General features: G+C 38.5%; 3 protein-coding genes across 3 annotated transcripts; 1 reads left to right on the forward strand and 2 right to left on the reverse strand.

The window, feature by feature from the left end:
• Window positions 1–7: 7 nt before the first annotated feature.
• LOC144661472 (putative uncharacterized protein C7orf78) lies at window positions 8–5,613 on the forward strand. Its single transcript, XM_078522250.1, has 4 exons — window positions 8–502; window positions 993–1,098; window positions 2,190–2,299; window positions 3,484–5,613. Exons 1-4 carry the CDS (start codon window positions 8–10, stop codon window positions 3,658–3,660), a joined length of 888 nt encoding a protein of 295 aa, XP_078378376.1. The 3' UTR covers window positions 3,661–5,613.
• On the reverse strand, window positions 5,125–19,717 carry LOC144661469 (uncharacterized). The gene is made up of 10 exons (XM_078522246.1): window positions 19,539–19,717; window positions 13,505–13,650; window positions 13,322–13,366; window positions 13,024–13,140; window positions 11,986–12,054; window positions 10,916–10,977; window positions 10,326–10,428; window positions 8,279–8,410; window positions 7,418–7,590; window positions 5,125–5,765 (listed from the first exon to the last, which is right to left on the reverse strand). The coding sequence occupies exons 1-10, from the start codon at window positions 19,651–19,653 to the stop codon at window positions 5,669–5,671; spliced, it is 1,059 nt and encodes a 352-aa protein (XP_078378372.1). The 5' UTR covers window positions 19,654–19,717; the 3' UTR covers window positions 5,125–5,668.
• A 1,412-nt stretch (window positions 19,718–21,129) lies between these two features.
• LOC144660405 (uncharacterized) lies at window positions 21,130–24,428 on the reverse strand. Its single transcript, XM_078521020.1, has one exon. The coding sequence runs from the start codon at window positions 24,158–24,160 to the stop codon at window positions 22,481–22,483; it is 1,680 nt and encodes a 559-aa protein (XP_078377146.1). The 5' UTR covers window positions 24,161–24,428; the 3' UTR covers window positions 21,130–22,480.
• Window positions 24,429–25,096: the final 668 nt, after the last annotated feature.

Genomic DNA, 25,096 nt, shown 5'->3' on the forward strand with positions numbered 1-25,096 from the left:
CGTCAGAATGCAAAAGAACAGTGGATATGATGGGTTACGTTTTAGCTACCGATCCAAGGTTGAATTTAATGCCACACAAGACTTGCTACTTTCTCGAAGTGACTGTTTCTTGGAATCCAAGCGGGCACGCGACAGAGCTCGGAGTGAAGAAGAACTAAAGAAGAAAACTCCTTGGGACATACGTCCACCTGACTTTACACTTCAAATATACCAACCAAAGCCACCAAAACGAAATAGCAGAAAGGCCATGATCCCAGGATATAATGAAGATGAATGGAATAAAAAAGCAAAGGAAATCAGGAAAGAGCGGGTTAAGTTCGAACGTATTGCATTACCAAAAATACTTCAGCCTTCGGCGTCAGAAAAAGCACCCTTCTCCACGCAGTTTCGTATTCCTGACTCCCACACAGCTAAAATTATGTTTGTTAGGAATGGTATTCACAAGCGCGAGCCTTATTCAACACCAGGACCTCATGCCTTCAGAGGAGATGACTTCAGACCAGTAAGTTTCGCATTTAAAAGTTTTTACAAGGGTTTCAATTTATTACAATGGCCACAATAACTGCACAAAAGGGATAACAATTTTTTAAGACCTTATAAGGGCGCTTATCAGGGAGGCAGTATTAGAGACGGGGGGCTTACTGCAAATCATATATCAGTATTGAAGGTACATTAAAAAAGAACTAAAGCGATTTTTTCGTGTTTTAGCGCTGATTGGTAACACATTTTCATAAAAAAGAACTAAAGTAATATGTTTCAAGCTCATTATTTGTCATCTGGGGGGTGGGGGGGGGGTAATAAAGAGGGAGGCTTATTAAAATATAACTTCCAGATAGGGGAGGGCTTATTAGAGTGGGCCCCCTAAAAAAGGGGGGCAGGTCTTAAATGGAGGGGCAATCCCTCTTTTCCATAGTTTTTAGACCTCACAGGGTTTATTGTGACAAATGTTCATAATAATACTAATGAATACAGCATTGTGTGTTCCACTGTAGTTGGAAAATCCAAAGAAGTATGGTATGCCTGAGTTTACTACTGATTATGATCATGACCCTGGCAATCTGAAGTTCCACTCCAGAACATTAAATGTATTATATGATCGTAAGTATTGCATGACTTATCTAAGTTCATAGACATTGTCTTATGATAACAACTGGATGCATCTAAACATTAATTTATTTTACATGCCTGGGAACTACCAAATTTGTAAATTTGATTGGCTAAAATTGATATTTAACTTTGGTCTAGGGTATGTTCTTTTTGTATAGAAAACCTGGTTGTCCCAGTGGTGAATCAAATGAAACAGACTTTTCCCCTGGAAAGTTTTTTGGAAAAAAAGGAGTTTTAAATCCTCTTTTTCCGTACTGGAATGACTAGAAATGCTTGTTCCATTTTTCAACAAGACTGTTGACACCCCCTGAATCAAGTATTCAAATTATTCCAAAATTCCTTTTGAGTGTAGATGGAGGGCATTTTTTCCTTGATCTTTCTCCAAGGCTTCATGTATATTGGAAGACAAAGAAGAAAAGTTTCACCCTTGATCACCATCTTTTTTGTGACCCAGGCTCTTGCAGCTTCTTTCTGTTCCATTTACTCAGGGCCGTAACTAGCAAGAGGCAAGATGAGGCACTTGCCTCGTCTTGATCTTTACCCAAAATTAATACCAAAATATGCTTTGTTGTGAAAATAATTCCCAGTTGAACAAGATTAATTTTTCTCAAGAAATAGGTCAGGAAAAATTTCTCTGAGAGAGTTTCAGAGTCTATATTTTTAATTTTTTTTTGGAAGCATGCCCCCAGAATCCCATAGAAAGATCTTGCCTAGTCTATGGCAAAGGTCTGGTTACCGCCCTGTTTATTGTCCCAATTTTGTCAAAAAAATTAACACTGAAAATTCCAGGCAAATGGAAAATCACCTACAGTAGATTATTTTTTCCCATCTAGATCGACATCTAGATGGAAGACACATCTACATGTAGCTGTTACATTTTGTTGTAAGAAAATTACAAGTCATCATAAAATGGATAGAAATGCATCTTCATTGTATAACTGTCAAAATTTAAAACTAAAAAATTAAAATTAAAAATCTTTAGTATCCAAAAAAAATCTCTAAAATATATTACTTAACTGCGATTTCAACATATCAATAAACAAGTATACTAAAAATTATTATAATTTTTATCTTTTTTATAGCCTACAAAGATCAGGAGTTCTTAAATTCCAAAGATGGTTACAGAAAACAGATGATAACATACAAAGAACAAGAGCCAGATTGGGATGAATCACTCATCTTACACAAAGGGGTAATGTCCACCTCAAGTGGTAGGATGAGTAGTGGACAGTTTCTGTCTGCTATTCAACTCCACTTTGATTAATAATAAAATTATTAAGTTTAAATGATTAATACTTTTAGAATAAATCAAAGCAACCTGACCTTTACCTTTCCTTCTATGTGTACCTGTTGATCATTGCTGTGCTCAATTTATCTTTTAACCCTGTAGCCTCCCATTTTTCTTTGTACTTTGATCCTGTATACTGTACAGTTTGTTACTTTTTTTAATTTATTACTTAAATTTAACTTTGATTATTGTCATTTGCATCTCTGTATGTCCTAGAGCAGTTTTCACTTGAGTGTCAAAAGTAATTCACATTTGCTTTGGTTTTACATTACTACACTTAGGGCCTGTTTACATGAATTTGGAATAATGACTTTCATTCCGGAATGAGTTTCGTTCCGGAATGAAGTTCGTTCTGCATTAACATGACGGAGTCGGCCGGTTCAACCAAAGGCATTTTCACGTGCGCGGTTTTCGCGCGCGAGATCAAGACAAGTAAATGCTATTTTGTTTTTTTCGCTCTGAATTCAAACTGTGGAGTCCGTATGCGGTTTCATGAGTTGCAATTTCCTCTCGGAACGAAATTCGTTCTGTGTTTACATGATACCAGAATGAAATGTCATTCCAGAATGAAACTTTCATTCCGGAATGAAAACCGGAATGAACTCATTCCGGAATGACTTGACTTTCTTCTCGGTATCATGTAAACAGATACAGTAAAAGGTAATTGGGAATGGAATGAACTCGTTCCGGAATGAAAGTCATTCCGGGATCAATGTAAACAGGCCCTTAGTGATTGGTTTAAAACTCTCGTCCCTCTTTCTCAGCCAATCATGACTCGCTTGAGCATGTTTTCCCAAGTTTCGTGCCAGCTACATGTATTTGCTTTGAGTATTGATTGGTTTACTGGATTGTCTGAGTTCTTTGCGATTGGCTTAATTGATTACTTTGGTTTTGGTTTTACCACACTCAATTACATTGAAAACTGCTCTAGTTTTACCCAAACAATTCCAGACAATACTTCAAGTACTTACCAGTGAGCCAGCACACACAATCATACATGTACACATTCCCCACAATATTAATTTGTTGATTATAATCATTGCCATTTTCCCAACTTAACATTGTTGTCTGATGTTTAAATCATGCAGCCATACAAAAAGGGTCGGTCACCAAAAAGTGCTCTTATGGACAGGATAGCCAAGCAACTACCATGGGCTTCAGCACAAGACAAGGTTGAACAATTCAAAAGGCCTGACATCTTTGACAACAAAACAGTCGACTGGTTAGAAGTGACAGCACACAGTGAAGAGCTCAATAGGATCTAAAACAACAAGACCATGAATAGGAGTAGTACAAGAACAGCCGAATGAGAGAAATATATGCCAAGATGATGGTGAAACATGCTGCAGATCCTTGTACACCCAATTAGGCATGCAGTATTTTGGACAATTATCTCAAACTACATTTTTAATGTCAAAATTATCCACTTGATTAACCCATGATGGGGGTTGGCTATATAATACTGTACCTTTAAGCAACACACAAACTCTGCTCACTCAAGGGTTGCATTTTCACTGTCATCAATTATCTTAGCTGATGTCTCAGGAAACAAAACTTCACTTCAACACATGCATTCAAGAGGGCATGTCTGCATGTGGGTTGCGATTGGTTGATTTTGATCCATCTTTGATTATCAGCATGATTAAATCATTCATAGCTGCAAAACATTCCAGTCGTTTGTAAAGTTTTAAACTTCAGATCTACAGTACAGCAAGCAGCTTTATTTATAACTATATTTTGTAAAGATCAAGGAAGCTAATTAAGGGAACAATCTCAGACTGCAAGGAGTAAATGCCTTATGAGTATTGTACCGGTACTAGCTGCCTGTGAAAAGATGTGAAGTTTTAAGATTTTTTTAAATTATGATAGTTTTTAATTGCTTCATCACAAAATTTATTTAATTTCGTTGTTCAATTATGTCATGGATTTTTTCAAATTTTTGGACAGCAAAAATTTATATTTGTGTCGTTAGAAACTTAAAAATAACGGTCCATTTTTATTACCGGTAACAATTGCTATTTTAGAGCACTAAAACTGTTTAAAAGCGTGTTTGGCTGCAGATGGCTCAGATGGAAATGGATTGCAATTGGAAAACGTTAGCCAACGTTTCAAATTGTTTCCATGCGCCTTCAAAAAAATCAATATTTATTGTGGAAGTTTGATCTCTAACCCCAGATAAAGGTTATATCTTCAGTTATTTCAATGATTATGTTTTTCGTGGATAAGGTTGCCTACAACTTATTTCAGAACAGTTGTAAACCAAAAATCTGTGAAACTCCCATGTCATAGTCCCTTTAAGCCTTTGTGTACTGCTGCCATTTATTTACTTATTTATTCTATTTAATTTCATTTGCTATGAAATATAAAACAGTGTCAGTAATTTATAACTTTAAATTGCTGATTTAACACTTACTGGTAACTAACTTTTATTTGTTAATATTTATAATTAAAATAATTAAAATTAATAAACATTTGTGAAAAGAAAGCCTTTTGAAGAATTATACTAAGCATGTATTTCATGAACATAATTATTTTTGAGGCACTGATAAATAAAATCATGCACGACAGATGTCTCTCATGAAGAAAAGCTACCATAAAAGGCATTGCCAACACTGGCCCATGTGTAATCTCTAATTCACTAACCAGCTTGGCTGGGCTACATGACTCAATGGCAGTGTTCAGCTAAAAATCTCTTTTAGTGCTTTTTCGGCAGGTTTCTTTTACAGGTCACACGTCACAAGTCACAAGTTGTGAACAAAAGCAAAAAAGTTAATATCCATTGCTGTTGGTACAACCAAAATATAAAAATTATTTGTCCACGCAAAATTTTTTAGTTACCTCAAAGAAGGATATATATCTCAATGCAAAATTATTCAAAAGGGTAAAATATCTCACAGAGTTAACAATTCCAGTGAATAAATTAATGTAATTTTCATTTAGTGGTGAATAACTGTCCTGATGGAAAACATTGAGCTTTGTTTCCCCTCAACCCTCAATATTCTCCTTGGCTTCACCTCAGGGAAACAAATCTCACTGTTTTCCTTGGGGCTTAAGTCATACACTGCTGATTGTATACAAGACTATATAATGATTTAATATTAAAATTCAACCTAACAAAATCCTTTCAGAGAACTATTTACTCTGACCATAATTCTGGAAGAAATTTATAACTTCCTGCTTCCTGCAGAAAAATTCCAGCTGATGCTGATGTCAATTCTTTTAAACAGATACGAAAGAATGTAGAGATGCTCTTCAAATAAGTGAGTACAAAAGTCATACAGGATGAGCAGCCGTTAGTTGTTTCATCTTCTGCCAGTATCTTGAAACTTCTACACCTTCCCAACAAAGATTACCACTTGGTTTGAAAATACTGCAAAGGAAATTAGTAATCACAAAATAATGTCAGCACATTAAATTTATGTTTACCTTTTTTTTTTTTTACTATTTTGTGGAATGTTAATGATGGCACCAACCGGGATAGAAGTTTTAGGTTCATGTTCCATCTCAGGAGTAACACTCCAATAAAACCACAAAGGGACAAGGTACAACAATCTTAGCATATGGTAATTTTAGGTCTCTTTTTTTGTTTTCTACAAAATGAATATCACTTATTATTAAAATCCATGCCAAAAGAGTATGGATTTAACTAAAAGAAGTAAATTATTAATTATTTTTTTTTTTTTTTTTTTTTTTATTATTATTATTATTATTACTATTATCATTTGTATAAAGTTCCATTATTATTATAAGTTATTATTATTATTGCGGGCCCAAGAGAGGCCCGCAACCCTAATCTTGACAGTGACCAGCGGATTGCGTTTTACGCGTGCGCCACGTTAATAAAAGGCGAACAGAAAACGGAAGTTGAAAATTTTGTTCTTCCACTAAGAACGATCGGAATGCGAAAAATGTGTCAATCACGACAGTTTGTCGTAACACCGGAAGAGAAAATCTGTTCTCCAAGAACGATTGTCACATAACATCTAGGCTTCTGTCACATGGAAGATTGCAAACATTACAATTTGCAGACTTGTTTTACGGGTGTTGCTTTTGTGAAAATTTGCTCTGATTGTATCACGCATAAACCACGGCAAAGCGAATGATTCCAAGGTTATTCTCGAGAAATTCGTTATAACACTGACAACATAGCGAGTTTATCGACCGAGGAAAATCACATCTCAATTCACACCGCGTGCTCGACTACAGTTCAATAAACTGTCAATCCGACTAAAAAACAACTCTGACTGGTTCGCGGTTGGTTAGCGGCAATTAAGCGTGATTTATCATTAATCGCGCCACGTTAATAAAAGGCGAGCACAACATAGCGAGTTTTGAGAAAAATCACATCTCAATTCACACCGCGTGCTCGATTACACTTCCCAAAACGATAAAAACATGCATTCCTTGCGTGACGCGTTACTCGGGATAATTGTCTTTTGTCCATTTAATCATTTCTTTATCAACACTGCCATCTTAAATAACGCACTCTCGTACCAGTACCTTTTCTAAGTGCGTCAAGGCCCGCACTTTCTAACCTGTGGTTACCATGCACTAGTTATTACATGCAAAGCAGTCTAAATCTTGGTTTTTAAAGGACAAAATTCAGAAAATTATCCACAAAATTAAACTGCATATTTTCTCAAGTGACGTACGTTAGCGCTGTGTTGTTAATAATGTATAAGTAAAGAAGTGTATTTTTTTCAATGAAGTCAAGAAAGTATAAAATTGTAAAACAATAGAATGTAGCAATAACTGTGTATTGTGTGTGTTAACCTTGTAAGTGTTGCTTTGTCCTTATATCTAAAATTTAAAAACAGTTGATAAGTACTGGTATGTCTTTTTCTGACTTGGAAACTTAGCAAAGAGCTGGACTGATTTTTCTGGATGCCAAATTCAAACTTAATCCCTGACATGTAAATAATGTCTTGAATAATGTATACACGAAAAGTAGTTAGTCATTTATTGTCAGCTAATTAGTATTGGCTGGCACATTAATTAACAGTCATCCTGGGAAACACCTACTTATCTATGATATACTGCAGACAATTGCTCTCAGCATCTGTTAATTTCTGGTCAACAGCATCAATGTTCTTCTGAAGATTTTCTATACTTGCAGTGCTAACCAGGGTTGTAGGAACTTGTTCTACTCCCAAGGTAAAATGAAGAGCAAGCTTGGATATGTCAACACCTTGTTCCTTAAAAAAAAAAAACAATTCTATGTAAGACATAAAAGTATATAATAAAGCACAATTACAATTTTGCATAAGGGAATTCTCTCAGTCATTGTTAATCTACCTGTAGGAGGTATATAACACTATTGTCGTGAGTTATGGTAGTAGGAAGGACATTCTCATGTAGCCATAACCACACACATAGTCAATTATAGCTATGATGTCATCTGTGCTTGGATTGTCTGGGGAAGAATTCAACAGAATCAAGCTTACGTCACTTAGTCAGAGAAGGAGTGTTCTTCTTCTGACATTGCTGGTAAAAGGCATGCAAATATGTGGACAAGTTATGATCATCACTTGACATTACTGGTTACCATAGCAACATAAGAACTTGTCAAAATACCCTTTAATTTCTTATTACTAATAAAAAGCTCATTATGCCCCCTTTTATATTATGATCAGCAGATTACATAATTATCTCTACAAGGTTAAAAGAAATTACCAAGACTGTTAATCACACAGAGCACAATTGACTGCACAACTGGCTCTGCTGTTTACTGCACATAGCTGGATAACTGTCTTTCAAACAAGAAAACAGTCAAACTCCTGCAAAGGCCTCTAATGTCAGGACATGTTTCATAAGTTTTGCTGAATAATGTAAAGTTATATAGTTAAAACCATGGATCAAACATATGTAAACTGGGCAACAAACCTGGCAATATTCAACAGCTTTTTTGCATTTGTCACGAACACTTTCTCCAGCCGGATGCCATGAAGGTGGCCCACGATTAGATAACAAACCCATTGATATTGGAGAGGCATTCACAACTCCTACTCCATGTTCCTAATGAAAAAAACACGACAAATCAAAAATTATAGGGGAATCTTTGTTTACAGTATTTATCTCATTAGCATACCTCAGTATCAGTTTCTGATTTAACAGCAAAATATCAACTCTGAATATTGAAAGGACATAGCACGTACAACATACTGTTCCTATAAATTTTGAGCCTGATGTAAAACATAGCTTTTGTGTGACAAACATGGGATTAGAGTTAACTCGAAAGTTATTTTTCAAAGAATGTATCATGGGCTCATATTTAGTGCCACCAGCATGAGAGCTAAAAACTTTCGCTGGTTACTTACAGGTTCACATCAAGTTCTTTGAATGTTTGGGGTCAAATCATATATTTTAGAGGACAAATCTAAATTCAGGTAAAAAAAAAACTCGTGTATAAGCCGCACTCGTAGATAAGCCGCACCCCCAAATTTCAAGCATGATTTTGAAAAAAAAAAATAAAACCTGGCGGAAAAATACCCAGTTGATTGTGAAAAAAATGCTGGATTATGAGGAAATTTCAACAATCGTGATCAATAAAGCTAAATTTGATTCCTTGAGCCTTTCCGATCGATGTGCAGGATGTACTATAAACACATAAACGGAAAACACTTCAGTCTTACCCAGAATTTTAGAACTTTATAGAATAAACATCATTTCTGCCAACTTTAACATTTTTGATCTTTTTCTGCCATTCGTTGACAGGTATTTCTTCGTTCATCACTGTTTTTACATCAAATTTTGCACCTGATTTTGCGCTGTGTTCGTAAAGCGTTCGTAGCTTAGTAACCAGGTACTAGTATCCAGGCCCATCGCCAAAAGACACGTGGAACGCCTGGGGGTTTAAAATTATTCACGGACGAAAATTAAAGCGTGTTTTTCGTCGCTGTTTTGAGAGGAAAAACTTTTTCAAAATGATCAGTCTCCTTGTTATTTTTCTTTGTGAGGATAGTAAAGAGCTGCTTTGTCGCTTATATGGAGCAATTTTTCAGTTTTATGCGCAAAAATGCGCAGAAGATGCGGAGGATGCAGTATGAGCGATTTATGCAGATTTATGTGGACCCGCACGGCCGCACCACCGCATCCTGTCAGATGCCCTGTAAAATTGCATGCAATGGTCTCGTAGATAAGCCGCACCCACGATTTTGAGCCTAAAATTTCGGCAAAAAAGTGCGGCTTATACACGAGTTTTTACGGTAACCTAGGTTTTTTTTTCAAACTAGGTTACTAATTTTTTTAACCTAGGTTATTTTTTTTAACTAGGTTAAATTTCTTTTTATCCTGGGTTATATTTTTTTCAAACTGAGTTAATACATTCCAATAACTTACAGCACTGTAGGTCAAAATATTTTTGCCATTTTTTTAAACCAGGTTAATACACTCCAAACTACTAATTTTTTAAGTTTTTTAAAGGGTTATTATTAGGGTCAGGGTTTGCTTCAGAGTTATTAAGCAAATAGGAGGCTGGACAGCAAATTTGGAGGTTGAGAGTAACAACCCTAGGAGTTCAGGTTAGAAGTTCCCTAGAAGTTCAATGTTAGATGATAAAAAACTCCGATTTCTGAAAGCAACTTTTTTTCCCTTGGATAGTACTTCTTTGTAGTTTTACCTGTTTGTCAAACCTTCCGATTTCTTGAAGCAATTTTCATTTCCCCTAGAGGTTTGAGAAATAGGGATTGTACTGCATTATTTTTGGGTGGTAATTAAGGTAGTCTGGAACACAGATGGATTTCCAGTTTTTGTTTCACATCACCAAAAAATATGTTAAAGCAGGAAATCTGTCCATGTTTGCAGGCTATATAGTTGTTAATGGATTCTATTTCAACTAAATGAGTCAATGTTACCCTTATTGGACCATGGTTGGTCATGTACATGTAATATTAGTCCAAAATGACTTATATCAAGTACCAGTAATTCTTACTTTGAAGAATTCCATGTAATCTAGCAACCCAGTATCATTTAGTGAACAGCGGCAATAAGTCAACAAGGTGTCAATGTTTATTTTGCTCCTCTCTAGAACTGTCCTGTGTGATAAATAAAAAGAAAACCAACAAGTTAAAAAAGGTATTGCAATCTGTGCATGTCAGAACTGTTAACAATCACATGGTACAGAGTAACACCTTGCTGGCCGAGGGCAACTGGCTCATCCAAAGTGACTTCAGCCAGTCATGCTTGACTTTCCTTTGTTTTGAATGTCCCGGCCGGGTGGAGCCTGCCCTTCGGGAGCCATGGTGGATTGTGTACCATATGACCATAAATTGCAAAGGTCCCTGATTACAAATATTGAATATAAAAGCTGTGGTTGCTGATTATTAAAACATTTTGGCTGGATAGAAAGTTGAAATCGCCCTCCTGAAAACACACCATGTCTTCACAACAAATGTTGAAGGTGTATTACGAGTAAGTGTATGAACTAGCTGTGGCATAGTTAAAAAAAAACATACTTTGCACTGATAATTAATCAAGAAATAAATGAAAAAAAAAAATGAAAACAACAAAACAATTACCAACCGAAAGTTTTCAAGTGGATATCCTGTGATTCCAATAAACTTAACTTTCCCACTATCTTTCAGCTTAAACCAAAAAAGTAAAAAACAAACACCTATAAAACTCTGGTTCTAGGAAAAATTTGATTAAATAATACATAAAAAGAAAACACTGCTGCAGTTAGTAAAATATACACTTTTCATCCAACATCAGTCCTGTAATATTAGAAATTGATGACCAGTCAATGATGATTGATGAATATCAATTGCCATTGATATTCATCAATCCTTATCCAATTAGATTGACCTTTATTTTATCAACATGACAGCTCTTACACATGATCATCATCCCTGCTATGGACCATCACGTGGACCATGGAACCAGTTCATAGACCACCTCATAGACCCAGTCCACAGGGCACCACTGTGGATCCAGTGCATGCGCCACCTCATAGACCCAGTCTACAGCACACCACTGTGGATCCACTCCATGGGCCATCTGGGCCTGATTTTCGTTGTACGTGTTTATACACTACCATAAAATCCTGGTTTTTAAGCACTGGGCTTATACAACTAATGGTAAGTGGTTTTGAATGGGCCTTTTAATAGGGTGGGGCATTATATCTGGGGTGGGTTGTAAGTGGAATTTTAAAAAAAGGCATTTCAAAACAAGTTACAGCAGCATTGATCGAAATACATTGTTCATTAACTGGTTTTAAATTAAGCTTTAAAAACTCATAACAAATCAAATTCATTTCAAAAATTGGAACAGTATTGAGAGGGGGCGCTTATAACCAGGGAGCTTATAATCGGAATGTATTTTTTGTCTACAGGTAGATGGGTGTTCAACTGGGGGCTTATAACCGGGACTTTATGTTATATCAGCTGGCTAGTTGGTTGAGTGAAGTTGGATAGTCAGCCAATAAATAGACAGATAATCAACCAAGTGTTGTCAGCCAAGTGTTGGCTGACTATCACCCAACTCTTGACCGAAATATTGGTGCTATTGGCCCATATATCAACTGACATATATCACACAAGACTCCTGTGGTAAACATGATCCAGTTAATTATAAACTGCTATATATCAACATACCTTTTGAAGGGCAGGTAATGTTTCATTGATAATAATGTCTAAAGATGGTGCAAACTCCATGTCATGAACCTGTTGACATGCAGTAATCACAATTAACATGATTATTTTTAAAGTGCACATCTAGAATCCAGCATTTTTGGGCAAAAAAGTTTTTTTTCTTAATTCTTTGTCCATTTTTTTTTAGGATTGGGGCACTGACTAGTCATCCCAATTTTATTGAAAGAAAGGGTTGATACATCCATCAGTATAAATCTACAAACTAAAGACACAGCCGGGCAAGTTCTTTTATGATGGTACTATGTATCAGGTGGGCATGTGACAAGTTTTGTTCTCACACACATCGTTTTGTGTACATTACGCTACTTAGCATGACAAAAAGACATACTTTACCATTCAAAATTGTCAAGACTGGTAAAACCTTGGTGGTAAAGAAAGGATGATGTACTTAAATACCCTGGCCCCCATTTGAAGCTATCTTTGTAATAAGTGTGACTGCGTCCCTATTCTAATAAATTGACCGGTGGGGGGTAATAAAGTGCCCTCTCCAAAAAAGGTGGGCATGTGACAAAAAAAACTTCATCCCCAAATATTTCGAAAATGCTCTCATAGAATTTGTTCAAGCGTTGCCAACATCGAGGCAGCTATGTGTGTTTCAAGCTCCTTTGAGCAATTTTCGAAAAAAATCTCCTGGTGCCGAGCAATACGAGCGAAAGTAAAAAACGTAATGACATCATTTCGTCGCTTGGCAACTCCGATGTCAAATTATATAACACTGGTCATAAAAAATTTTCATCTTTATCTAATACAACTGTGGTGATCGTTTTTCAATAGCGTTGTTAATGGCGACGTAGTTAATTCTCAAAATTGAGCAGTGTTACCCCTAAAAAATCCAGTTGAGCCACCTTAATAAACACGCTACATGCTAAATAATCTTAGTTTTTGTACATGATTATTGATTAGCATCCCCACACTAAAGTAACATCATGAAATTGCCACCAGTTTCCTCAAAAATGTACTGAAAGTGTATTCCTAATGTACCTGAATTATGTCAATGTATTCAAGGCGTAAGCGTTTTAAGCTTTCCTCGACACTTTGTAATGTTCTTTCAGCAGAGAAATCAAACATCTTTTGAATTTCAGGCTCATATCGACAGACCTGTTAATAAAATGAAATAATGAGATGAGCTAATCTTGTAGGACTTAATTTAATATCTGCTAGAAAATCCAGGCCAAACGTCTAAAAAAACTACTTTAATTTATATACATGTAGTACTAATAAAATTTAATGCCCTTATCATTTGTTTCTAAAGCTGAGTAAGATAAAAATAAAAATATACCTTTGTAGCAATATAGTATGCCTCTCGAGGAACATCTTTTAGAGCCTTAATTAAAAAAGTGAAGAAAGGTAAGCTGTGATACCATAATGATATAATCAGCAAAACAAACAGTTTGCAGAATGTTGACCTTAAAACTTGCCATTCAATGTAAAAAGGATGACTGAATAACTAAAAAATACAAACCTTGCCTAACACCATCTCTGCTTTGCCATGACCATACCAGGGTGCAACATCAATGTAGTTAATACCACTCTTAATTGCATGGTGGACAACTTGAATTGATTCCAAGTCATTAGTTTCTCTGAAAACACTCCCAAGGGATGACGCTCCTATTGTAATTATAATAGAAAGGGAATCTACATCTGCATAGTGGAGCTCTTGCAGAAGGAGACATGCTCCCATCACTGCAAGACTATAATATTTATTAAAAATTATAAAATGAGGGGGGAGGGGGCAAAAGACCTTAAAAATATATAATAAAATATACATGTACATAATTTAAAAAGATTACTATGAAAGGAAAATTAAAATACCTATACATCAAGATAATTTAGATTAGTAGACTGGCGGCGGGCGAGGCCCCACGACGGAGGGCGCCGAGCCAGCGGCGCGGCGGGCGCCGGCCGACGCGAGCGGACGGCGGCCCGGACGCAGCGAGAAGTAATTAAAATTAAAACCTACCGGTAATTAATTAATGCCATCAATCTAATCTAAGAGCGTTCTTGAATAATTGACTTTTTTTAATATCTAGAACATTGTTGGGCGAGGCGTTCCTTATATATTTTGAACTTACAGGTAGCTCAGAATTTCTGTTCAAATACCCGGCATGCACCACGGGGCATTTGTGGATGGTCAAAACGTCACTTAAAGGGACAGTGTCACAAGAAATCTTATTAGCGTTCGTGTAAAATATTCTAGAATATTGAAAACCTTTAATTTGAACTGTAATAAACCACAGGTAACCAAAGCGTACATGAGAGTTTGTATGGATGTACTAAGAAGGCTGTATGGATGAAATAAAGATGAGAAAAAATATATCTTTACCGGGAAAAGTTATAAGAAACTAACCTACCTGGTCACGTATAGGCAGGCACCGATTTCCTTCGCCGCAACAGACGGTTAGACGAAAATCGCGCCCTCAAAGCACTAGAAACCGTACGGTCATCCTTCACCGGTAAAAGGGATTTTCCGACACCCAACGCCTTCAGTACATCCAACCTCTCAAGTACGCGTACCGAGAACGGTTATAGGGTTTAGGAAACAACTGAGAAGAAGTAATTTGACTAGCCAAGGCAATCTGGGCGTACAACAAGAACTTATCAATCAGATATAAAATTACATTCAACAAACACAGGATATCGGTTTATTACATCTCCCTGAAAATAAAAGCATCACTAGAGAGGTAGATACTGTGTCCGAGCTAGACAAAAGTACGACACAAGAGCGGTACACATAGTTAACAAGGAATGGGAAGAGCCTGCTGTGGAAGCGTCGAGGAGGGAGAGGAGACACGGATGTGTGTGGGAGGTGATCCGTGCGGGAGTTGATGTCTGAGGAGTTCCGATTCTGTCAAGGGTGTAAACTGGAGGGGACCAGTCTGCAGCAGGCTGCGGACTGGGCGGGGAAATAGACTGGTGCTGCTCCGGCAATAGCAGCATCAGGTCTGCGCAGGCCGTGCTAGAGGAGGGGCTCCTGTGTAGTTACATTTGCTGCTTGCAAGCCAGTACCTCAGTAGCTACTCAGGAGCGTACGGAGTGCGACCAGAAGTTGAGGGAGAGGACATCGGTGCCCAGAAGATGGTCACTGCAGACAGTGCACAGCCGTAGGAGAGGGACGAGTGAACCCCCAGTCCAGCGCATGATCAGACAGCCCAGGGAAATTCCTGAGGCACGCAGAAAGAGTCGAGGTACGTTCTTGCCGAACACAGATCCAAGGCAGAGGGGATCCTCTGCTGCGGGAGAGAGATGGCGGTGAGTCGCGTGACATCCCAGGCCAATAAACGAGCTTGCACGTGCTGCACCATGAGATGCCAGGATCAGGCAGAATGCTCCAGTTTGATATCAGCTGTCCGAAGAAGACCATCGGCTCGCTCAGCCATCTGATATTCCAGTATGGTGCTAGAATAGGTTCAAAGCCTTCTTTTTGGGAAACCCTCTGCTATCTGTTTTTCAGAGTTTGCAGCAGGCGGCATCCCGTACTTGTCAATTGGGCGAGGAGGGAAGACAAAAGTATCCTCAAAGATAAAAGCTGAATCTCAAAAAATAGCCCGGTACAAAACGTATAATTTCAAGACAAAGAACGCCAGGAAAAACCGACGCCACAGCCCAACGCGGACGAGGAGACCTGCCCACAAAGAGGACCCCACCATGCGCCAGCAGTGACGAAGAGGGAAAGAAGAAAAGGCAAAAAGAACGGCCGACGAGGAGCAGACGGCAGATTAAGTGAGCGAAAAACCAGATCGTAAAATAGGAGACAGTCGTTTTGAAGACCCAGTCATCGAGTCGAGCGAGGAGCGGGTGTTCTTGCGTCATCGCGCAGAACGCCACCACTACCGAACCCAGCCAGTAGCGGCCGCGAAGACAAGACCAGACAGGGAGTCAGCCCCCCAAAGCGAGGGAGTGCTTGTCAGCTTTTCAAAAGCATGTTCCGGAATAACATTGCACTGTGCACCCGTATCAACTTTAAAACGGATGTCTTCTTATTCACGTTTAGTCCGTGAACAGTTCGTTTTTGCCTTGTGAAGAGCCTAATTCTCCGAGGAAGAGATCTTGTTGTGTGTACGGTGTCCGACTGCTGCTCAACCTGGAGTTTTCGGTTGAGAATTTGGGTATTTGGTGAGGCACATATGGAAAATGATTTTCCTTGACATTTTTTGATATTTGACCGTATGCTTTGCACTCCCTTGGTTGTGACGAGAACCACAGCGACCACATGTTTTTTTGCTCTGTTTCGGGTCTGCCTTCGGGTGTGGATCCCTTGGCTGTTTAGGAGGAGATCTCTTGGCTGTTTCGGCTTCCTGTTTTGGCCGTTGACGTTTACAGCTGCTGCTTCCAAGGCTGGATTTGTTAGTGCTTCAGTTTGGGTCTTGCTTGTTTCTGCGGCTCGTACATCGTTGATGGCAACTTCTAGGGTTAGTGCATTGTTGCGTAGAAGCCGCTGCCGTACGCTTTTGTTATCTATTCCACACACAATCCTGTCACGAATGAGACTATCGTGAAGGGTACCAAATCGCAGGTCTTGGTTTGTACGTAGGTCAGTTACAAAGAGTCGATTGTCTGCCATTTTGTGTGCAAGAAAAGAACAGAAGCGTCGTACGTTACGTTCTTTTGGCGAACAGTAGGCCTCAAATTTTGCGATCACAGGCTCTATTTTGTTTTCTTCGCCTTCTGTAAAGGTGAAAGTGTCGTACACTTCAAGCGCTTCTTCTCCTATGGTGTGTAGAAAGACTGCGCATTGCGTTTCTTCATCTTTGGCGTCTACTCCGCTAGCTTTGGCGTATAGCGCCCATCTTTGCTTCCACTTTTGCCAGTTTAAGGCGACGTTCCCTTCCATTCGTAGAGGTCCGATAGGCTTCACGTGTTCCATGAGCCCTGACACCATGTAATAAATGGTTTGATTAACGAACGGGTTTATAGGGTTTAGGAAAACATGAAGAAGTAATGTTGACTAGCTCAAGGCATTATTAATCTGGCGTAATCATAAAACGTGGTATTATTCGATTATTTAGAGTATAAAATTACATGTCAATCAAACACAGGATAAATAAAATCAAATAAATAAAAAAAATAAAATAAATCAACTTTGTTTAACGAGGGTTGCACATAACAGTCTTTCGACTGACAAACCTGTGGCCCTCGGATTCCCGATCGAATTGGAATTTAGAGGTGTTGGTTTTTGTGGAGGGAGGAAAACCAGAGAACCCGGAGAAAAACCCTCGGAGCAAGGACGAGAACCAACAACAAACTCAACCCACATATGACGCCGGGTCCGGGAATCGAACCCGGGCCACATTGGTGGGAGGCGAGCGCTCTCACCACTGCGCCATCCCTGCTCCCCAAATATCGGTGCTCCCCCAATATCGGTATTATTATTACATGAACAACAAAAGATAGGCGTAAAATCATTCCCCAAGATGAAAATAAATGGAATTCATCCATGTTTTTAAGAAATTTTTTTCCAAGTTAGACTGTCACTTGAAAACATCGGCCGATGTACCCAAGCCATGTTTCAACAATATTCAGGACTTGTAAAGTAGGTTCTAGCAAGGCCGGGCCACTATATAGAAGTGGATTTGCAATTCATACCAAAACTGTCATGGGATTTTCTGTTTACACTAGTATGTTCATTGTTGCCTCTTTCACTTGAAAGAACTGAAGTCCACTAAAATTGGTCAAAAATCCCTACTTAAGGGCAGGCAATTTTTTGCTGTCCAATCCCCTACCAATGCCTGGCCTCCCAGCTCCCCTACCCTATAGGCCTCCGGCTAACAGCATCACCTATGGGTGTAAAATGGTGTAAAGCACCTTTACCTACCTTAAGGCTACTATAATTGTTAGCGGCTACTAATTTTAGCGATTTTAGTGAGTTGGGCTAAAATCGCTAAATTTAGTACTCGCTAAAATTTGTCTCGGTCAAATTTAATACTCGGTAAATTTAAGTACCTCCCCCTTCCACCTCAAAGGGAAACAAAATAAGCATAGTCAAGTTGAAAAATTATTTTAAAAATAAATGCCGGTAACTTTGTTCTTTCTTGCAATGCAAATGTTGAAGTGAGTTTGTTCTTTTATTGAACACTTATTTCCATCTTACCTATATGTTCATAGCCTGCGAACAGGCTTTCCGGAGTTTTTTTCCCCCGATAGCGCTAGGACGGCATGAAGCGTCGGCGATGAGGTGCGAAGCGCAGGGAAGAAAAGGCGGCACGCATCTCTCAGGTTATCGAGTGTTCGCATCCAAATTTCGGACGCAGTGTCCTGATTGGTGCATTTGTGACGTTGTCGATGTTTTTCATTTCCGGTGGAAACAAAAATCAAAATAGAACGTGTCTGGTTTCAATTGCTGGTTCTTGAAAACGGCGTTAGCGACTGCTTGCCAATTTTTCCGAGGCGATATTCTTCGCGAGAAGGATATTCTCCCTTACATTTCCCTTACATCCGGCCACAAGATCAGAATTTTTACTCGAGTCGATAATATCCTCAAATATATTCAAAAGCGCGTCTTCATTCTCGTGAATCGTAGCCTGTGTACAGCCGTCCCGCTCCCCTAAAAAAAAATCACAGGCTAGTGAATCGCGACGGCCGGCTTGAAATTGCATTCCCAGCGATTTTCGAGCACTGGCTCCGACGCTGGGTTTGTGAACTGCATCTTCGGAACTTGGCCGTTGGCTGTCAGAAGAAACTTTCTGTAATTTTTAGCTCGCGGGCGACCGACCATTATTTGTTTGTTTACCTTAGTTTTGAATTTGATTTCCGGCGTGCGGTTAAAATGCTTTTGTTTAAATGTGACAATTGACAAGCTCAGCAATCTGTGGGGTGCTCGTTGGCGGTATTAGCGATTCTCAGAGATGCGTGCAGGCTTTCCCCTCCATTTTTGCCCCGCCGGCCGAGCGCTCTACAGAAAGCCTGTTCACAGGCTAATATGTTCATTAAAAACTGGTTCACACAATATCACTAAATTTTTAAATTTTTCGGAAAATCGCTAAATTCAATAGTCGCTAAATCTTACTCTGAAAAAATCGCTAAAATTAGTAGCCGCTAAAAATAGTAACCTTAAGGTATTAAAAGTCATTGTTTCTCATTTTGACAGCTGATGGACCAGATGTACTGGGACTCAGACAATTCAGTCACTACAAAACGATTCAAACCCTTACAATGAATTTAATTAGAGAACTGGCTTCTTTCTGGACTTTCTTCCAAAATAAAACTAGCAATAAAAACATCCCACATCATCTGGCTTCAGCTATGTTCCCGCTTTCCTGGTAGCCTCGTTTTCATTCCAAGATGGCCATCATAAAAAATGACAGAGGATCCACCATACAGATGTATCTCATGCGGTTTAATTAATTTTTCAGCCTCAAAATAAATTAATTTATCAGACCAATTTGATTTTTCTTTTTCTTTGTTTCAGATAATGATAAACAAAACGAGCCAATGGAAAATAAAATTGCAATTTGTTTGAAAGAATTTTAAACTATAAGCTTATTAAAATCACTGCTTACCAAAACTTAACTTGGAAACGCTTATCCCTGTCTTGCCTAACGGCTGATATTTCATTCTTTTCACAGCTTCCACGTAATGGAATCCTTCCACATAACTAGCAGGTAAATTGCTCATCTTAAAGTTTGATAAAATGTCAAATTGTTAGAGCTTAGCACGCGTATATATCTATACTCTTGGCGTCATTCGGGGGCGTAATTTCGGGGATTCGGGGATAAACTGTACTTATTAGCGGTCTTAGCGGTCAGCAGTATTTCGTGGGCCCACTGACGTATATATTTGACCCGTTGCAAACTTTAGTTAAGGAAAGGTTGACTTTTACGTCCATAACGTAAATTACGCCACGGCCCGTTTCGCCAATGTTCACTAACCATGCAAGAGACTTAAAATTTTGGAGGCTTGCAACTGTTTCCAGCAACTTATTATGCTGTCATGATCTTTGATTGGTTCTGTATCTAGCGAATATGGAATACAGTTGCCGGGGGGGAAAAGTGGGGGAGGGGGGTGTAAAATATGATTAGTCCACAAAATTTTTGTTACAAATTAACCACAAATGTAACTTAACGCCCTCCAAGTGATAATATGGGTTTGACCACAAATGATAAATAACAACCAATTATACAGATTTTGGTGCGGTGATATAATTTTTAAACGCGAGTGGCGAAAACATTATTTTACAGACAATAACGTGGGAAAGTTGTAATCACGTTTTTTAAAAAATGTGTGGCTGTGTAAAAAAACTCTTTTCCTGTTAATTTAGGCACAGGCTTTGATGAGAACTGTTGTCAAAGCTCGGTGGTCTAGAATTTATTGAGTATGCATTTCGTATTCACTTTGCAAGGAAAGCCCCGATTTATATTGCTGACTATTAAGCAACCAGCTTATGTCTGGCAGCTTAGAACATGTTAGAACAAATAACCGTGCAAAGAGTTTAATGATGTCATCGATATCCTCACAAGTGAGGATATACAAAAGGCCGCTAGGGTCCCGAGTGATGTTTTTCTAATAAATTCCACGAGTGCTCAATTTTCCAATAAAACATTCACTTCCATATAAAATAACGTTCCTTGTGTACTTCGATTACGTGGAATTGTTATTTTCAGCCTGGATACATTGTTAGCGTCAATCTGTCGCTTAATTATTACCAAAGTCTCAGTCCTTTCTACAGGTCTTAAGGCCTGGCTAAACTAGGAGACATTGTTGCGGAAACATTGTTTCGGGAACAGTGTTCCTTGTCATGTTTCCTAGGTGGCTAAATAAGTGGGAAGCAAGAAAAATGTTTTGCTACCCAGGTGGCTAAACTAGGAAACAATACTGTCACGCATGCGCATAAACTAGTCAACATTGTTTCGCCGCGAAAAAAAGAAAGCCTGATCGCAGGGTAGGCTAAACTGGACAACATATGTTTCGGAAGAAAAATTTGTGTCCGGGAAGCAAAAATGTTTTTGACTTGAGGCAAAAACATTTTTGTTTCCGTGAAGCAAAATTTGTTTCCGCAACATATGTTTCCCGCGTGTCTAAACTGTGAAACGTTTGCGTCCACAACAATGTTTCCGCAACAATGTGTTCCTTAGTTCAGCCAGGCCTTTAGTCTACATACGCATACTTGAAGCTAAAATTCCAAAACAAGAAATAATCAAACTTCATCTCGAAATGACTACAGTATGAAACACATATTCACCCATCCACACAGAAATAACAGCGTAAGAACAAAACACATTTTTTTAATCGACAATGATAACTTATCCTAAATAATACTAGAAAACGTTTTATTAAATTTACCAATTTATAGAACACAACGCCCTTTTAGAATTTCAACATTCAGATTGTTCTGTTTGCGTACAACATTCAGTCAAAAGAGTAAAGAGGGCTGTTTTCTGCGAAAAAGAAAATTCTGCAAGCCAGTAAATAAATAATATAAAATAAATAAAGCTATCTAATTGGCTAAGAGAACTGTACGTCTGCAAATTTGAAATAAGCAGTTTGTAATAGGAAGGAGGAAAACAGGCTGTACTAACGTTTATGGTCAAAAACGTAGATTTAGTTTCTTTAACAAAGCTGAGGAATCTACGGTGTATGCTATTTTCAGATCCAATGCTCAAGATGATATGCAGTTAATTGGCTTGATTGCTGTTTTTGGTCTTTCTCGCGCCACCTCAAAACCCACAACAATTCACCGAGCCAAATTAACGAGCCACGCGGCATACAGGCGTGTAAATAGTTTTTAGTGCGTTTAAGTTCGCCTTCACAAAAGTTCAAAAAGTTCCAACTTTTTAACGGCGAAATAGTTTTGTCCCCCTGAAGAAGGTAGCATTGCCGAAACGTCGGGAACAGTTTTTTGACTACAGCGTAGTATTTACCAATTTTGTCATTTATACATTTAGCACCTACGCTGCGCAGGGTTTCTAATTTTGAAATAAGGTTTGGTTTGTACATTCTGGTTTAAAAAGAACCTGTCTTTGGCAATTGCGATTTCAAACGTCGGGAATTTTTATTTGAAGCTCTTGTCAAATGTTTGTGAAAACCGAGGCAGTTCCTTGTGTGTAATGGTATCGATTTGGGGGTCGGTGTCAGCATTGCGTAGTTGCTGATCAGTCTGATCAATGAAGACTGTATCCAATCTAGGTTTTAAGTTTTATTTGTAAATTAAGGGGATCACTATACGAACGGTCTACGATTAACAATCCATTCGAGGTTCTTTACAATCTACAATTCGACAATATAACCATTCTGAACTAACATAATGCTAAGGTCATAAGTAGTAATTTAGCCACGACGGCGAAAAGTGAAACTCGTGATCTGAACTGTTCACGTTAATTTTTAAGTGAAACTTTAACGTTGAATTCCCTCGTCATGTAAAAAAAACCTGAGTTTGTTTAAAAACAGGGCACGGCAATGCGTCAAAAACTCCGAAGTGAGAGCTCCCAAAGGGTTATAATATTCACTAGTAACCCTGCGCGTGTCCGTCAGCATGTGCTTCGACTTCAGTGTATGACAGAATCTGCAGACATTTTGCTTTATCCCCGTCAAAACAAACCGCGAGTTTCTTTGCGTCTCTAGACAGTGCGATTTCTACCGGGGGTGCTGCTGTTCTGATGGTTTTCACTAATGTTCCCTCTTTGCTATACACGTGAACTGCGTAGCCCTCACAGTCACACACCAAAACTCGTCCGTTTACAGAATCAACTGCAATCCCAGCGAGATCCTCAAGCATCCCCTTTCCAATTTCTCGACGAAATTCTCCTTCGGCGCTGAAAACCTTCACACTCTTGCTGTCAGCATCAGGAACAAAGAATTCTCCATTAAGGGAAACCGCCTTTTTCGGTGATGACAATTTTCCTTCACCAAACACGGATTCTAATTTGCCGTTTGCATTGTAAATGAGAACACAAGAATCCGTTTCCGAAGCTAGTTCTTGGTATCTCGGGCTTGATGTAACAAGAAAGCGACCCGTTGAATCTTGGGACAAAAAAGTGAACTTGACTTTTGGCCTGGGAATCGCCGGAAACTTTTTCTTTAGATTTCCACTCCGATCATAATGTAACAAGGAATTGTTTTCTCTGTTCAGTACCACTATTTCATCGTTGTGCGAATAAGTTATGTCCCAGAAGTCCCCAAATATGAACAGAAACTGGCTGAGATGATTTCCTTCTCGATCAAAAATATGAACCCGTTTGTTTTCTGCATCTAAAACCGCCATATCACCAGTTTTCCTTGACACCGTCAGTGCAAAAGGAAAGAAGTTAAGAACCTTGATTTTACATCCATCGATATGTTTTATGACCTTTTCATTGCTGAGGCTTTCGTTGAGGCCAACAAGTGAATGTTTGTCGCTATCGATGTCTTTCTTAACGCTCAGAACTCCAAAAATATTTTCCACAGTTTTTTGAGAACATTCACATCTGGTAAAACTTAGTTCAAACTTCCGAAAGCACTTTCGTCTTGCAGAAAGAATTTGAATGCCAGCAACTTTAGCGAGTTCTTCTAGATGTTGTGCCTGTCTCAAGCCTGCACGTCTGGTTCCATCTTTCTTCTTTTCAACGCTTTCAACACAGTTGGAAGTCTTTGCAAGCAAATTATTTAACTTTTCCTTTTGTTTGTTGAAGGTAGTTTCGGGGTAATTGCTATTCATGTATTGATCAACCTCAACAAGCAATTGCTGTTCTTGATCGCGAATCATCTTGACAGCTTGATTTGCTGCACAATATATTTCCTGTTTTAGGTTCTCTGCTTGTTTCTTTATCAAGTTTCGACGTGCATCCATTTCCTGAATGGCGTGTTTTAAGCCCTCAAGATTTTCTTTACTTCTTTTTAGTGCTTCCTTTATAAATTCGTTGTCGTTGGCCTTCCTGGAGGGATGTTTTTCAATAAGTCGTGCTAGTAAATGGTTCTTTGGAAACGCCGATACACCACCACTTGGAATGAACGACTCAACACGGCAAACAGGGCATTCAATACTAGCTGTCATCGTGTTTTTACTCGCCATCTCTTCCAAGCATTCCTGACAAACATTATGAGCGCAATTTGGCAAACATTTTGGCTCTTGAAACTCCTCCAGACAAACAGGGCAGCTGACTTCGTGTTCTACAGCGGCCACGACTTCGTATAGCTTAGACTGAGCCATGTCTTAAGTTGATGTTCCGTTCTCAGACTCGATCAGACACTCGTTATTATACCTTGGCAAAATTCATCTGACCATTTGAAATGATTCTTCTCTATCTGTTTTATTATTTAGCTGCGTCTGACGCGAACATCTCACATTTGCATGAATATTGCGGTTTTCGTATTATTTTCTTGCCAAGTAAAGATGTGTTATTACATTTGAGTTGCACACTGTGTGGCGCGCTCAACCCAATCACGCCAACATGTAGTACCTGCTGCTATCTTCATACACCTTGTTCAATTTTCCTTCGTGCGTGCGGTTTGCAATGCGTGTGATTGACGCTTTATCAATGGCAGTTTTCAGGTTCTTATTTATTGCTTTATTTACTAAATTATTAATGATAAAGCAACCGACAGAATTAGTCGAGGATTTCAGACCTCGCGAATGTCTTTTGAGTCAAAAGATTGTCTTTGTGTTGGACATCAGAAACCCATTATTCTGTGGACATACAAATGGTATTTCAAAAATACTTAAAAAGAACAAGCTCAAATCTCTCAAGAAATGTTCTGTATTATTGTGACTTTCGCATGATTGAAATAAACAGCACTGCAACCATTGTTAATCGTCACGTACGATTGTGGTTTTCTTTAAGATGTTTCAAGATACTGGTGTCTTAAGTTTTAAAGAACTTCAATATACACTAACACTATCATGAAAAACCGAATTGACATCCAAAAGGCGTTTTCACTCATGAGAATATTTATTTTAATTGAATTTTTTAAGATACCTACTGGTGGTTTTATTAATAATACATCATGTTGAAAACGATTCATCTACAAGAAACGTGACAAATAAACTATATGCACTTTTTTAAAGATTGCGCATTCACGTCGAACGTGTTCTAAACAGATCTCAGCAAGGTTCTTATAACCTATGTGTTATGATTACTTTTATATT

Source organism: Oculina patagonica, chromosome 7, assembly GCF_052425735.1.
Source record: "Oculina patagonica isolate OP01 chromosome 7, crgOcupat, whole genome shotgun sequence".
Taxonomy (NCBI): domain Eukaryota; kingdom Metazoa; phylum Cnidaria; class Anthozoa; order Scleractinia; family Oculinidae; genus Oculina; species Oculina patagonica.